General features: G+C 48.9%; 1 protein-coding gene across 3 annotated transcripts in view; it reads left to right on the forward strand.

The window, feature by feature from the left end:
• The first annotated feature begins 3686 nt into the window (after positions 1-3686).
• MAP4K3 (mitogen-activated protein kinase kinase kinase kinase 3) overlaps positions 3687-15142 on the forward strand; it is a 72099-nt gene continuing 60643 nt past the window's right edge. For all 3 annotated transcript variants that reach the window (XM_014891162.2, XM_088160859.1, XM_014891159.2), the window contains exon 1: positions 3687-3929. In XM_014891162.2, coding sequence (XP_014746648.1) covers positions 3819-3929 — 111 coding nt within the window. In that variant the 5' untranslated portion in view covers positions 3687-3818. The remainder of the gene's footprint in view (positions 3930-15142) is intronic.

The following is a 15142-nucleotide window of genomic DNA, read 5'->3' on the forward strand; positions in this document are numbered from 1 at the left end:
CTTCCTTCCTTCCTTCCTTGAATCCTTCCTTTCTGGAATCCTTCCTTCCTTCCTGGAATCCTTCCTTCCTTCCTGGAATCCTTCCTTCCTGGAATCCTTCCTTCCTTCCTTCCTGGAATCCTTCCTGGAATCCTTCCTGGAGTCCTTCCTGGAATCCTTCCTTCCTGGAATCTTTCCTGGAATCCTTTCTTCCTTCCTGGAATCCTTTCTTCCTTTCTGGAATCCTTCCTGGACTCCTTCCTTCCTTCCTGGAATCCTTCCTTCCTGGAATCCTTCCGTTCTTCCTGGAATCCTTCCTTTCTGGAATCTTTCTTTCCTTTTTTACTGGCACAGCCAACCTTCCCTGGGACTGAGAAAAATTCAGCTCTTTCCTGACCAAGGCAGCCTTCAGCCATCCAGTAAGAACTTGTCAGACTCCATTTCTGATCCACCCTGGCTCCAGCAGGACCCTCTAAAGACACCTTCCTTCTCACATCATCTCTATACCCATAAACAAAAACGACAGGTAACCCAGTGTCCATTTTCCCTCCACAGCACCATGAGATGCAGTGCCTTGCCCTTTAGTCTGGAGTGGAAAGATGCCAGAGAGTTGGGAAGAGGTTTTCAACTGTGACAAATTGCACTGCTGTGACCTGGCTGGAGCCAGGTGGAGTCTGCCAACGTATGCTGGCGAAAGAACCAGAGCTCCCATTTGAAGCAGTGGACAGGACCTGGGGCTTTAGAGCACAAAGCAGCATTTCAGATCAAAACAGTAGCAGCAGGAACAGCAGCAACAGGATGGATGGATTGTGAACACAGCTGGAAACAACAGGCATCCAGTCTTAGCAGGGCTGTGGCTGTGATGTGCCATGCCACTGACTGCAGCTGGGGCTCATAATCCCCGAAGGCACCAAAAATCTGAGCAATTGGCATTGACTGAACTCTTACAATAATATCCAATACCCAAATGCAGTTTTATTGAGTTCATTTGACTTTCCTCCATGATGTTGAAGAGGAGGCCAGCTTGTCTCTCTGCAGCATATGGCTTGACTATCCTACCACAGCCACATCCAAGTCTCCTGGGGTACAATGCAAAAATGTGTATTCTATCACCATCTGTTGAAATGTGGGAGGGGTGGTGATCCTTATCTCTGTGGGAGATATCCTCTGCTGATGTGCCATCTGATAAGATCAGGGGGATGATCATCGTTATCTTTTCACAACCCATCCTTCCTCCAGAAGATATATTCTGTTAATGGGCCATTAAGTCCTATTGTGTGACTGATAAGATTACATCATCCCATTGGGAGATACTCCAGCCAGGGGCAGGAGCCAAGCCTTTCCTACCTAGATAAAAAACTGGGGTTTGGGACTCAAAAGCAGCCCTTTTCCACTGGATCCCAGAGGAAAGTCGGACCTTTTCCACATCATCACTGGACCTTCGGAGGAAAACTGCACATTCTACAGGAGGACTGAAGCCACCATTTATACGGACTGCTACCAACACCCTGACTGACAGGGTGTCAGGTTGTATTCTGACTCTGTCAGTGGTTTTTCTTTTGTATTATTGCATGTATTTTATTTTTTCTCCTTTTTCCTATTAAATTGTATTACTGACTTGGAGTCTCTCACTGGTTTTGCTTTCAAACCAGCACACCAATGAATAGGAGGAAAAAGAGAAAGCGAGAGAAGTCTTCCCAAAGCATGGGAAAGCAAATAATGCCTGATACTAATTTGATCTGATCTGTTTCTGAAGGCAGTGGAGGACACACCTCTCAGATCCATCTGTCTCTCTTACTGAAGAGAAGGGACACAGACACTCCCAGAGAAACCTGTGGGTGGTTTTTACAAGAGAAGAGGAAGAACAGGCAGCTGCCATGGATAGAAAGCAGGATTTAAGAGGGAAAATAATCCTGCTTTCTTCATTCATAACCATTTCTACCAAAGCAGAACTTGTCAAGAACATAATATGGGAAAAACGATAAGCCAGTTCCCCTCTAATGGGATAAAAATGAAGACTTAGAGGCAAGAGCAGAAGGGTGACAAGGTTATCGGCTTTCCCCAGCAGAATATCTGTCAGCCTTTCTGGATGGAGCTCAAATTCCCTGGCATTTCCTTCTGTAACTCGGTCAGAGCTGCTACTAGCTCTTAACTTGTCACAGAGCCCAGTCCCCTTGGACTGGCTCTCAGAGCATCTGTGGCAGCCCTGTACAGCTAATCTGTGCCTGTCCCAGTGCTTCCGCTGCAGAAAGCAGCAAAGTGTGCTGCAAAAACCTCAGTCACGTGCCAGGAAAAATTACTGACATCTGAATCTGGCAGGTTTGAGACCATTTTGCTTGTGAGAGCAAAGGTCATAAAACAAAGCCAAGGACAGGAATGCAACGCCCAGGGTGATTGGAAGGACAAACACGCTGACAGACAATATGCAATTTCACAGGCATGACCTGCCAGAGGTCAAGCTCCTCTCGAGCTCCTCAGAGTTTCGTTTCTGCTCTGATAATCACACATGGAAATGAGGCCAGCCCCCCTGTCCCAATGCACCTTTACAGCAGAGAGGAAAGACCCCACACCAATATCTTCTCCAAGGCAGGCAAGGGCAACGAGCACATGGCATATCCTATTGTCCAATGTTGCCCCTCATCCCACACTGTTTTTTTCACCCATCAGTCACTGGCAGCAGAAGCGTGGTGGGAAAAGCTGCGCCTGATTCACAGAGCCCAAGAAGTGCCCTAGCACCCACTTAACACACAACTTCAGGGGCTGCACATCTGGGGAGAATGGTTTCCACAGCTGCCTGGTGCTTGTTTCCCACACAGAAAGGGTCAGGAGTGCAGACAGGGAAGGAGGTAAGCACCCCACATACCTCCTCCGTGCTGGAAACCTGTGTGCAAGAGTGAAACCCTTACAGGGGCACTAGTGTGAGAGGAGAGGGGGCCCAGTCTTTATCCCATGGGGGAATGCACAATGCTCCAAAAAGTCACAAAATAAGGGGAAGCCGTCCCATGGACGAGAGGAAGATGTTGCCTCAGACAAGAGTGCATGGGAGGCGTGTGCAAAGAGGCTGTGCCAGTGGTGCAGAGGACTAGCATGTGCACAGACGTGGGGATATCCGCAACTTGTGGCTCCCATGTCCCACTGCGGAAAGGCGGATACTTCCCAAAAGCCAGCAAGGGCCTCAGGATTTCCCGCAGGATCCAGCACTGGAGGATGCGGGCAACTGGACAACGCTGCAATTACAGCGGCTTCCCAAGGAACTCTGGGTTCCCACACACGCAGCTGCGGGGAAACGCCCTGCCCCAAGTTGGAGAGCCAGGGATGGACACTAGGGAACAGGGAAGGTGGTCCCTGGTGCACGGGAACAACACTGCGGTGTCCTCGGGCTCCGGTGCTGCAGCAGCCTCGGGAACGGGGGTTGGTGAATTTGCGAGTCCTGAGCTGCACTCGCAGGCTCTCGCGGCAAGGGCAAGAGCTCGGTCTGCGGGGGAGGGAAACGCCGGCTGCACGCTCCGGCGCTTCCTTAGCGGGAGGGCGCACTGGATCGTTGGGGCGGGACGCGAGCGGTCCCCAGACCCGCGGTTCCGCTCCCCGCTGCGAGCGAGGCCGCCACGCCGTGAAGAAATCACGTCCGCCATAGCCTGGGCCGGTCTCGCGGACGCGCGGGATGCACCACCCCGGGAAGGGAGGCGGGCGCTGCCCCGCGTCTGCGCGGTGTGGCGGTGGGCGCCATGTTGGCGGGGCGGGCTGAGCGGTCGCGGTGAGCGCTCGGCGCTGCTGCGTTCGCTCCCCGTCTCCGCCCGGGGCCTGGGGGGTCGCGGCCGAGCGGGGCCTCCCCTAGCACCATGAGCAGCGGCGGAGGCGGGCGGGTGTGCGACCTGTCGCGGCGCAACCCCCAGGAGGACTTCGAACTCATCCAGCGCATCGGTAGCGGCACCTACGGCGACGTTTACAAGGTGGGCGTTGCACCGCGACCCGGCGAGGGTGTTGCCTGTGTCGCCCTCTCCGCTGTCAAGCATCCCGGCTCCCCAAAATCTGGGAGGGCATCTGTCGCCAGCGGCGCGCCCCGGCCCTCCCGAGGGCAGCAAGGCCGCCTCCCTCCGGCTGGGTCTGCGCCGCTGCCCCGGCACGGCCCCGGTGGGCGCCCGGCCCTGCCGCCCCTGCCCCGCCGCCGGCTCGGCCGCGACCGCCGGGGCCGGACAGTGCGGGACAGGCGCCGTCCCGGCTTCCAGCGGTCGTGGAGCCGCCCCGACGGTCGGCTCAGGCCACTGCTGCTGCATGCCGGCTTGGGCGGCTGTGTCATGGGCGGAGCTTGGGGGCCGAGTCTCTTCCGGAACGAGGTGGGGGCTGTAGGGGTATGAACAGCTTACTAGCTCGGTTCCAGCCCAGATGTCATCATATTAGTCCCGGTCTCTGCTCCCATCTTGTCGCCGTCTTGTGTGGGAATGCCAGTGTATAGTGTTTGTGTCAGTGTGAGACGTGAGTCTGACCGTGTGGAGAGCAAACGGGTGTCGTTAGGATGAGAGTCTTTCAGGATTCCGACCGAACTTCAGCAAACATCGGAGAATTAAAGCAAAAGCAGCTAAACACAATTTGGATTTTTGGGGGTTTTTTTGAGGGGCTTTATAATGCGCTTTATTTTTTTCCCTGCTCTGCAAGTGTATGTTGTTATTTGTGTATCCAGCTGGCTGTTGGGATGTGGCAGCCTTTCCCTGGGATAGGATGGCACTGGTTGTTACCTGCTCTTGTTTGGCTTTGGAGCAGAGGGGAGAGCTGAAGCTTGTCGTGTGCAGCCTGCTGGAAGCATTATTTGAACTGTGTACTTTCCAAGCATCTTCTGGCCTGTTTTTGTCATCATAGGGTGCGTGTGCTTGAGGAAACTTGTACTGGTAGGCAGGACTGTAGGGAATCATGTAAAGCCGTTCCTCAGTTTGAGGTGGACAGAACTGGTTTCAATGCTGCGTTTCACTTTAGGTGAATGTACCTAGAATGAAGTCTTGTTTGGGTTGGGCCGGTTTAATCTCATCTCTCTTAAATGTCATGTAAGTTTCAGTACCTAAATCCTCTTGTTGCTGCACTCTTAGTGTGCTAACTCCCTGCTTTATTAATTGTTATATTGAAAGGGGGTTTTGTGTTGTTTGCCTCACCTTGTCAGCTTTCTTTGAGTATTTGTGTATTGTGCTGATGTTTTACTTGTCCAGGTTTACTTGCCTTATGCTCTGGGTTTGTTTTTTTATTTTTGCAAACTGTTTTCTGTTGTGTATGTCTCTTTCTGCTGCAGTTTTTAACTGGTATATTGACTCTGATACCTTATCAATTGAATTTTTTCCAGTGTTGTGTGTGACTGATGGATGTGAATTAACCAAGTCACCTGTCTTTATGGTTTCATTTTAAGAATGCTATCTTCAACCACAGAGTTTGGAATATTTATCTATGCAATACTACCGTGCATATGAAACCTGCTAAAAGTTTGTGAAGGTTTCTTTGATGTTTATCATACTTAGGTTGCAGTAACCTTCAGTTTGGTGCTCTGTGAGTGGCCAGTGTTTGGCACTGCTTGTGACTTTTTCTTGTTTGAGGTGCAGAGTGGATTTGTTGATGTGCCTGTACCAACTGAGATAGAGTATGATATAGCAGGATCAGGATACATTAGGCTGGTACTATAATTATCTCTTCTAGATGAGAGATGTTTTCTGATTAGATTGCGGACCCTGTAGAGAAAATGAGAGGTGCTTTTCGCTTGTGTGGGTTATTGCCTGTTTCATTCTGAGGCAAGGTGTCTTAAAAGTGGAGCATAAAAGCAGCCCCAAAACAATGAAAGCCAGTTACTTTTAATGTGACAAAGAAGTAGTAATATTGTCTGAGGTGTCATCCACACGTGAGCTTCCTAATGCCTTATCTTATGTTTGTGAGTGATTTCATAAAGCCCCTTTCTTTTGCCTTCACCTGTCACCTGTAGGTGAACTTTGAGGTGGATGAAATAATAGCGTGGAGTTGTAATCAGCCGTGTGCCAACGGTGCTCATGAATGGTGGGATTTCAGCAGAGTGGTTCTAAGCACTGCGTGTGCAGCTTCAAGCTGTAATTTGTGGTTTGCCCCCTTAGCAGAGAGAGACACATAGGAAAGTGTTTCTGCTGTTAGCAAGCAGGGATTATTGCCTTAATAAGCTGACAGTCTTGTTATGTTGAGTCTTGCTAAGTGCTGACTTTCTGCAACCTCATTTCCTGGCAAAGCATTGAAGAGCTGAATGCAGAGCAGAGTGACACCTACTTCTGTTACTATGTTCTAGTTGAACTGAGCTAGAGCAGGGCATGCTCTATGGTTTAAATGTTTGGGTTTTTTTTAAATATATATATATATTAAAGGAAAGAGAGGCAGAGTCGTTGTTCTGGAGTTTATTGAATTTGACATAAGGGCTGATGGTGGGGACTGAACTACAGAGGTTGGAAGAGAAGGAGGATGTGGTCAGATGGACACAATCTTGCTGCAATGAGTCCTGCTCTCTAGGCTGGTATCTAGAAAGGGAAAAGTCAGTGCACTACCAGTACAGATTTTTGGCTTAAGCAAATACTTTACAATCATCTGCACTCCTACCAAAGTTCAGCTTTCAAAAAGGCCTTGGAGAAAATAATAATGGCTTCATCACAAGAAAGGTAATGGGTAACTTGTTCATGGTATTAGCTCTCTATCAAATATTCAACAGTCAACAATAATGTATATATTTGCACCAGTGCAAATTTGTTGTAAGAGATGAAGTGTTATCTGAATTGCTTAGTTCTTTATGTATTCCTTGTGTGGGTCATTTCTGTTTTTTGTGTTTCTGTATTTCAGTGTTGCAAAGAATTTAATTGTATAGGGTGGTCAGCAAAGCAAAAGAGAAGAATTAGGGTTTATTGGTTGTGAAACAGAGATAATGTCCTGTCAGTTTCAGGAAATATTCCTTAAGTCAGATGAGGTAGTTGCTTAATTTTGTTTGCTCTGCAAAACAAAATTTATCTTTCTCATATTTAGGAGGATGTTTCTGTCTCTTGATATGAAATTGCCATTCTAACAATCCCTAATCCCAGAAACTCTGTAAGTTGTGCTGTTCATTTAAGGTCATAAATGCTTTCACAGGGTTTTCTGACAGAGACTGTATTAGTAGGTTTCCTATTTGTCCCCATTCCTGTACCTTTGGTTTTGGTAGTAACTGCACAGAGTTTGGAAGTATTTTCTGAGGTGATTGTAGGTCCATTTTGTTCATGTGATTAATTTATATCACAGCATATCTTTTTTAAAAAAAATATTGCTTTGGTTTGATAAAGGTTGAACTTCATTTGTCATCTCATAGGTCATTTGTCTAGTGCGCGCGGACTCTTCCAAAGATTTTGAGCACCTTATTGCAAAAAAAGCCCTTATTTTGCTGAAATTCGAGTAGTTGTGATAGAGATATTTTTTTTCTGCATAGGTTATCTATTATACTGTGTTTGCCTTATTTCTGTTCTGTTTGGCATTTATGACTTCAGCCAGGTAACAAAGGAAGACAGTACATCTCAGTGGGGTGCACTTTGAGGTCTCATTTATCAATAAGGAAAGCTTGGTTTTTGTTCACCAGCCCTTTGGCAGAGAGGTTGGTTTTGGTGAGGGAAGTAATGTATCCACCAGCTTAGCTGCCTCATGCTGAAAGTGGGTATCTCTGGAGAACACCTGGTGACTATTGCTGCTTTCTGCTGCCATGCATATTTTGGGGTGCCTGGTTGCTGATAGAGCTTCTGTGTGTTGCTAGAAGAGAATGTGTCCAGGTCAGATGAACCTGAATTTTGATGAACTTAATTTTTTTTGTGTCCTCTTCTCTACATGTGTGTGCCCTTGCTCCTCTTTACTGGAATGATCCACTAGGGCATCAATCCTTCTTCAGTTTGTTGTTTCTGCAATGTTGAAACTGTGCTTTTTGATAGGCATTTTAGTCTTCCATTCTTCCTGATTGACAGTACAGCTTTTGAAGCATCTTGACTTTGTTCGGAATAAATGTCTATTTTTGCCATCTTTCTCTTCAGCTTTAGTTGGTTTTTGAAGCTTGTCAGGTAGGCAGAGAGGGAGGTGGATGTTTTGCCATCCCGTTTTTACTGCACTGAATAAGTGCTATAGGATTTATTTTCTTGGACTGTGGTTTCCTCTGTGCCTTGCACGGAAGTTGTTTAACATCAACTTAATCAAAACATTGCTTTCTAAAATTGTCACTCTGTTGGGTTGTGGTATTACATTTTCTACCAGATATGGAAGCTAATTATTTTTAGCTGGGGGAGTAGTGAGGGCTTGACAGAGGCTGAAGAGAAGAGCTCTGAGGGCTTCAGAGTTGCTTGGGTGCGTTTTCCTGAAGAGTGGAGCTAATGAGGCTCAGAAAGCCTCTTTGTACACTGGGACCAGTTTTCCCATGGAGTAGTAACCTGTTTAGAAATCATTTTTTTCAATAGTTCACGCAGGAAGTGGTCAAAACCAGAAACCCCTGCCTCAGACGTTTGCTTTTTTGGGTTTGTTGTAGCAGTATACACTTTATATTATCAGTTTCCATTTTAAGGATAAACACAGCCTTACCATTTTTAGCTTTTATTTCTAATTGGTGATGGCTTTTTATATAAAATTTGTATCTGATATCCTGCTGTTGTTACAGAGTACACTAGTAATTACTTCCTGTTTAATTAGGTAGTGCTCCTTCAGCTTGACCTAGCAGTTGGTGGAATTTTTGAAACTCCTGCTCAGATGGCAGTCTGTATATCTGGAAGAATATCTTTCTTTCAGCTGCTGCTAGAATTAGCATCCTTCTGTGGTTTTCAAGAGCAGACATTCTATAAATGCTGTATACATTTGGTAAAGTGTCTGCATGTAGATGCAGGCATTGTAGGTTAATTTTTGCCTCTGGAAAACCTATGTTTCCATTGACATAGTGAAATCTGCATTTGAAGGAAGGAATTGAAGGATCTTGCTCATGGAAACAGGGGTAGGTGCTGTAAACCTCAGTATCACAAAGACTGGGAGTTAAAGTATGTAAGAGTGTAAGTGGTAACAGAAAATGAGCTGGGGTTTTCTTACCTGAGCCTCTTCAAAATTTTAGTTGCATTTTGTCAGCTCAAAAGTGCTTGTTTGAAACTGTTCTTTGTTCTTCTTTGATTTTTCAGTCTCAAAACCCATAAGGAACTGGCAATGTCTGTGGGATTTTCCTAAATAAAAGTCTAAGATAGTGTCCTTCACATTCTGACGTGCTCTGTGGTACACACTTAAGCACACCCAAATTCAGGGTAGGAGCCAGCTCCAACAGGTGTTTAAAACCATATGGTGCTGGAGTCATTCTCAGTCTCATTGGAGTGAGCTTGGAGGCAGAATTGCTTCACAGCTGATGATTTGAAAGGTGTTTGAGATCTAGTAATACCTGTCAGGGGTATCTTGTTCTCATCCCTAGCCTTTAGAAGGAGCCCTTGTGTCACTAGAAGCAAATGATCTTTTTATATACTCAGATTAACAAAGACAATTCATATTCCTACTGTTGGTAACACTTTCAATGCTGATAACCCAGATGGAACAAGATGCAAAATTATAGCTTAGATCCTCAACTTGGAGTCATGTTAATTTAATCTATGCCCTTTAGCACAGGGTAGTTGCTGTTGCTGAAGGTGTTGGTGGCCTGCATGAAATCAGATTTTCTTCCTCCTTTCTGGCTTTAATAAGCCCAGGAAAACCTTCTTTCCTTGCCGCAGAATTCTGCAAAGCATAGTGATCTATGGAGCCACAGTCAGTAACAAACTCCTGGTAGCTGGACACAGTATTGTTAAAAATAAATTTAAAAAAAATCCTGAGCAGGTTTTCTGAGGCCTGTGAAATGTTTCCATCCTGGCTTGTGCAGGGTGTGTGTCTCGGTTTGAAAGACAGGTATGGTCTAAGGAAAGGCAGGAGCCCCTTTTCTGCGATGCAGAGTGCAATCCCCCTCCCTTTTAATTATTTTAGGTCCAATTCAGACACCTTCAGGCAGGAGATATGGGGATGAGAATAACAGTTCTTTACTGGTATTTAACAAAGCAGAAAAAAACAACAACAGCTATAAAAATTGGCAACAGAAACAGTCTAGCTCCACTCCAGTCCCTTCTGGCCGCAGGCCGTCTCCCTGTGCTCAGTTACCGGTGCTGTGGGGGCAGGGCAGGTCCCGCGCAGTTGAAGAGGGCTGGGTGATGGCGGCCGCGGCCCAGGGGTGAGAGGGGATGGGGAAAGTTACTCCCCCCTCACGGTGTCGGTCGTGGTGCTCAGCAGAGTGTCCGGAGGTAGTAGGGTGAGCTGGGAGAGCCGCGGAGCGATGTCCAAAGGCAGGGAGCGTGGATCTCAGCGCTGGGATGACAGGGGAAGATGCCAGAGCAGAGCCCAGGTTGTCTTCCCACTCCAGGAGCCAAGCGAGAGCCAGCCCCCCGCTCCAGACCCCCCTATCCCACCTTTCCTTTTTCCGGTTCCCCCCCCCCCTCTCCCTCCAGCCACCCCCCTACGAGAGAACATTATCTGTCGTTTTAAGGTGTAGCCACAATTACTTAGCATAACAATGGGAGAAATTCCACAGAAAGAAAAGCAAAGCATTCAACCCCCAACATTATCCACCCCTGAATTTCTCCCATACTAATATGCTATATCAAATTAAACTGTTACATTATATATACATACATGCAGTTAGAGACATAGGCACAGTACTATAGGTATTTCACCCTAAAACAAGGTCTCCTTGGGGTATGCATCTGGTCTCTCCATTCTTTTGCATTACCCACCAGGTGCAACCTGGTCCTTGAGCGAATACAACTCCATGGATGGGATTGTCTTTGCTGGAGGCAGGATTCACCCAAACAGTTTTTCCTAGCATACCTCTCATGTGTACCACTGGAACCTTATCTCCATTCGATATTCCCAAGGGCTCAGATTGGGCAGGGCCTGCTCGGTTAGTGGAACCTCGGGTGTTCACTAACCAGGTGGCCTTTGGTAGATTAATCTCCCAGTTCTTGAAAGTTCCCCCACCCAGTGCCTTCAAGGTGGTTTTAAGCAGGCCATTGCACCGTTCAACTTTCCCTGCAGCTGGTGCATGGTAGGGGATATGGTACACCCACTCAATGCCGTGTTCTCTAGCCCAGGTGTTTATAAGGCTGTTCTTGAAATGAGTCCCGTTGTCTGACTCAATTCTCTCAGGGGTACCATGCCTCCAAAGAACTTGTTTTTCCAGGCCCAGGATGGTGTTCCGAGCAGTGGCATGAGGCACAGGGTAGGTCTCCAACCATCCAGTGGTGGCTTCCACCATGGTCAGTACATAGCGCTTGCCCTGGCGGGTTTGAGGCAGTGTGATGTAGTCAATCTGCCAGGCCTCTCCATACTTATATTTGGACCATCGCCCCCCATACCAGAGGGGCTTCACCCGCTTGGCCTGCTTGATGGCAGCGCATGTCTCACAGTCATGGATAACTTGAGAAATACTGTCCATGGTTAGATCCACCCCTCGGTCTCGTGCCCACTTATATGTGGCATCTCTGCCCTGATGACCTGAGGCATCATGGGCCCATCGAGCCAGGAACACCTCTCCCTTGTGCTGCCAGTCTAAATCTATTTGCGACACCTCTATCTGTGCAGCCTGATCTACCTGCTCATTGTGTCGGTGTTCCTCATTAGCCCGACTCTTGGGGACATGGGCATCTACGTGACGGACTTTCACAGGCAACTTCTCTACCCGGGTGGCAATGTCTTTCCATTCATTGGCAGCCCAGATTGGTTTTCCCCTACGTTGCCAGTTAGCCTTTTTCCACCTTTCCAGCCATCCCCACAGAGCATTGGCTACCATCCATGAATCAGTGTAAAGGTAGAGTTTTGGCCACTTCTCTCTTTCAGCAATGTCCAGGGCCAGCTGAACAGCTTTGAGTTCAGCAAGTTGACTCGATCCACCTTCTCCTTCGGTAGCTTGTGCAACCTGTCGTGTGGGGCTCCATACGGCTGCTTTCCACTTCCGGTTCATCCCCACGATGCGGCAGGAACCATCAGTGAAAAGAGCATAGCATGTTTCATCTGCTGGCAGTTGGTTATATGGTGGGGCTTCTTCGGCCCGGGTCACCTGTTCCTGTTCCTCTTCGTCGGCAAGGCCAAAGTCTTCCCCTTCCGGCCAGTTGGTAATTATCTCCAAAATCCCAGGGCGATTCGGGTTTCCAATACGGGCACGTTGTGTGATGAGGGCAATCCATTTACTCCATGTGGCGTCAGTGGCATGGTGGGTTGAGGGAACCTTTCCTTTAAACATCCAGCCCAGCACTGGCAGTCGGGGTGCCAGGAGGAGTTGTGTTTCTGTGCCAACCACCTCTGAGGCTGCTTGGACCCCTTCATAGGCGGCCAAGATCTCCCTCTCCGTCGGAGTGTAGTTGGCCTCGGACCCTCTGTAGCTTCGGCTCCAGAACCCCAGTGGTCGGCCTCGCGTCTCACCAGGCACCTTCTGCCAAAGGCTCCAGGACAGACCATGGTTCCCGGCTGCAGAGTAGAGCACGTTCTTCACATCTGGTCCCGTCCTGACTGGGCCAAGGGCTACTGCATGAGCAATCTCCTGCTTGATCTGGGCAAAGGCTTGCTGCTGCTCAGGGCCCCAGTGGAAATCGTTCTTCTTGCGGGTGACCAGGTAAAGAGGGCTCACAATCTGGCTGTACTCAGGAATGTGCATTCTCCAAAAGCCTATGGCACCTAGGAAGGCTTGTGTTTCCTTCGTGCTGGTTGGTGGAGACATTGCAGTGATCTTATTGATGACCTCACTGGGGATCTGGCGCCGTCCATCTTGCCACTTTACTCCCAGGAACTGGATCTCTTGGGCAGGCCCTTTGACTTTGCTCTTTTTAATGGTGAAGCCGGCTCCCAGCAGAATCTCAATGATCTTTTCTCCTTTCTGAAATACTTCCATTGCCGTATCCCCCCACACAATGATGTCATCAATGTACTGCAGATGTTCTGGAGCTCCACCCTTCTCCAGTGTAGCCTGGATCAGCCCATGACAGATGGTGGGGCTGTGTTTCCACCCCTGGGGCAGTCGGTTCCACATGTATTGCACACCCCTCCAGGTGAAAGCGAACTGAGGCCTGCACTCTGCTGCCAGAGGAATGGAGAAGAATGCATTGGCGATGTCAATGGTGGCGTACCACTTTGCTGCCTTGGACTCCAGCTCGTACTGCAGTTCCAGCATGTCCGGCACGGCAGCGCTCAGCGGTGGAGTCACCTCATTCAATGCACGATAGTCCACTGTCAATCTCCATTCTCCTTCCGATTTACGCACAGGCCAGATGGGGCTGTTGAAGGGTGAGTGGGTTTTGCTGACCACCCCTTGGCTCTCCAGCTCACGGATCATCTTGTGGATGGGGATCACGGCATCTCGATTCGTCCGGTACTGCCGGCGGTGCACTGTTGAGGTAGCAATTGGCACCTGTTGCTCTTTCACCCTGAGGAGTCCCACTGCAGATGGGTTTTCTGATAGCCCAGGCAGGGTGTTCAACTGCTTAATGCCCTCTGCTGCCACAGCAGCTATTCCAAAAGCCCACCTGAGTCCCTTTGGGTCTTTGTAATAGCCATTCCTGAGGAAGTCTATGCCTAGGATACATGGTGCTTCTGGGCCAGTCACAATTGGATGTTTCTGCCACTCTTTCCCAGTCAGGCTCACCTCAGCCTCCAGCAGAGTCAATTCCTGAGATCCCCCTGTAACCCCAGCAATTGAAACAGGTTCCTTTCCGACATGTCCTGATGGTATTAATGTACATTGTGAACCAGTGTCAACCAATGCTCTGTGTTCCTGTGGCTCTGATGTGCCAGGCCATCGGATCCACACCGTCCAAAAGATCCGGTTTTCCCGTGCCTCTCCCTGGCTAGAGGCAGGGCCCCTCTAGCCCTGGTTATTATTTCTCTCCTGGGCATACATACTGGAGGTTCCTTCAAGGGGATCTGACAGATCATCCTCCCTTCTGTAATACCCTGCACCTCCATGGGAGGCTGAGGCTACCCTCACTTTAGTGGAGTTCCCTCTGTTGGTGTTCCCCTCCCTGAGTTGGCGCACCCGTGCTGCCAGGACAGAAGTGGGTTTCCCATCCCACCTTCTCATGTCTTCCCCGTGGTCACGTAGAAAAAACCACAGGTCAGCACGTGGGGTGTACCCTCTCTCCCTAGCTGGGGGGCGTTGGGCTCTACTTTTGGGGTCCATGACTCTCACTGGTGCTGCACTGATCTTCCTCACCTCTTCCCTTATCTCCTTCATCTCCTCCTTAAACTCCTCTCTGAGGTCCTTAGCCACAGCAGAGACATGAGCCTGCACTGGGCCAGCCATCATACTCTGATAATTCCTGAGCCTGTTGGCAACAGAACCCACTGTCACTTGGTTGGTATCAGCATCAATCATTGCAATAAAGGGGGTATATTGAGATGGGCCCAGGTTTGCCAGATTCCACAACATCTGCCCTGTGCACCTGACCTTGTCAGGGTCATTGTCATGCTGTCCATCCCTCCCAAAGAGCACCTCCAGTACTGCCACTTCTCTCAGCTTTTGGATCCCTTCCTCAAGGGTATTCCAACGTGTTCTCTGGTGGTACTCCTGCATTCTTTCCCTGTGGACAAATCTCTCTCTCACACTCATTAAAAGTCGCTCCCAGAGGGAAAGGAGACCTGTCTCCCTTACAAATACCTGGTCCACACCTGAGTCCTGGGTCAAGGCTCCCAAATTCCTTGCCTCAGTACCATCCAGTTGCACACCTGTACCCATAAGGTCCCAGACCCGCAGTAACCAGGTTGTAAAAGGCTCACGGCCCCGTCGTACAATGTCTTTTCGCAGGTTACGGAGACTCTCGTATGACAGGGACTCGGTGATGATCTCAACTTCTGGCTCCCCTGCTGGTTGTGAGGGGCCCCCTTCCTGACCCTTATTATCTAGGTGCCTTGTTTTCATCTTAGACTTCCTAGTTTCCACAGGGGCAACTGCTGCTGGCTGTGAGTGCCCTTGCAGTTCAGCTGGAACCTGGACAGATGTAACATCTGTGGGTCCCACTGCTGCACCACCAGAGTCTCCCTCTTTAAGGCAGGGGGAGGGTTTCTCACCAGCTGGGGAGAGGTACTCCTTCAGCATCTGGCCCATCTCATGTATCTCCTTTGCTAGCACCCCCACCCA

This window comes from Sturnus vulgaris, chromosome 3 (assembly GCF_052056855.1).
Source record: "Sturnus vulgaris isolate bStuVul1 chromosome 3, bStuVul1.hap1, whole genome shotgun sequence".
NCBI classification, from domain to species: Eukaryota; Metazoa; Chordata; class Aves; order Passeriformes; family Sturnidae; genus Sturnus; species Sturnus vulgaris.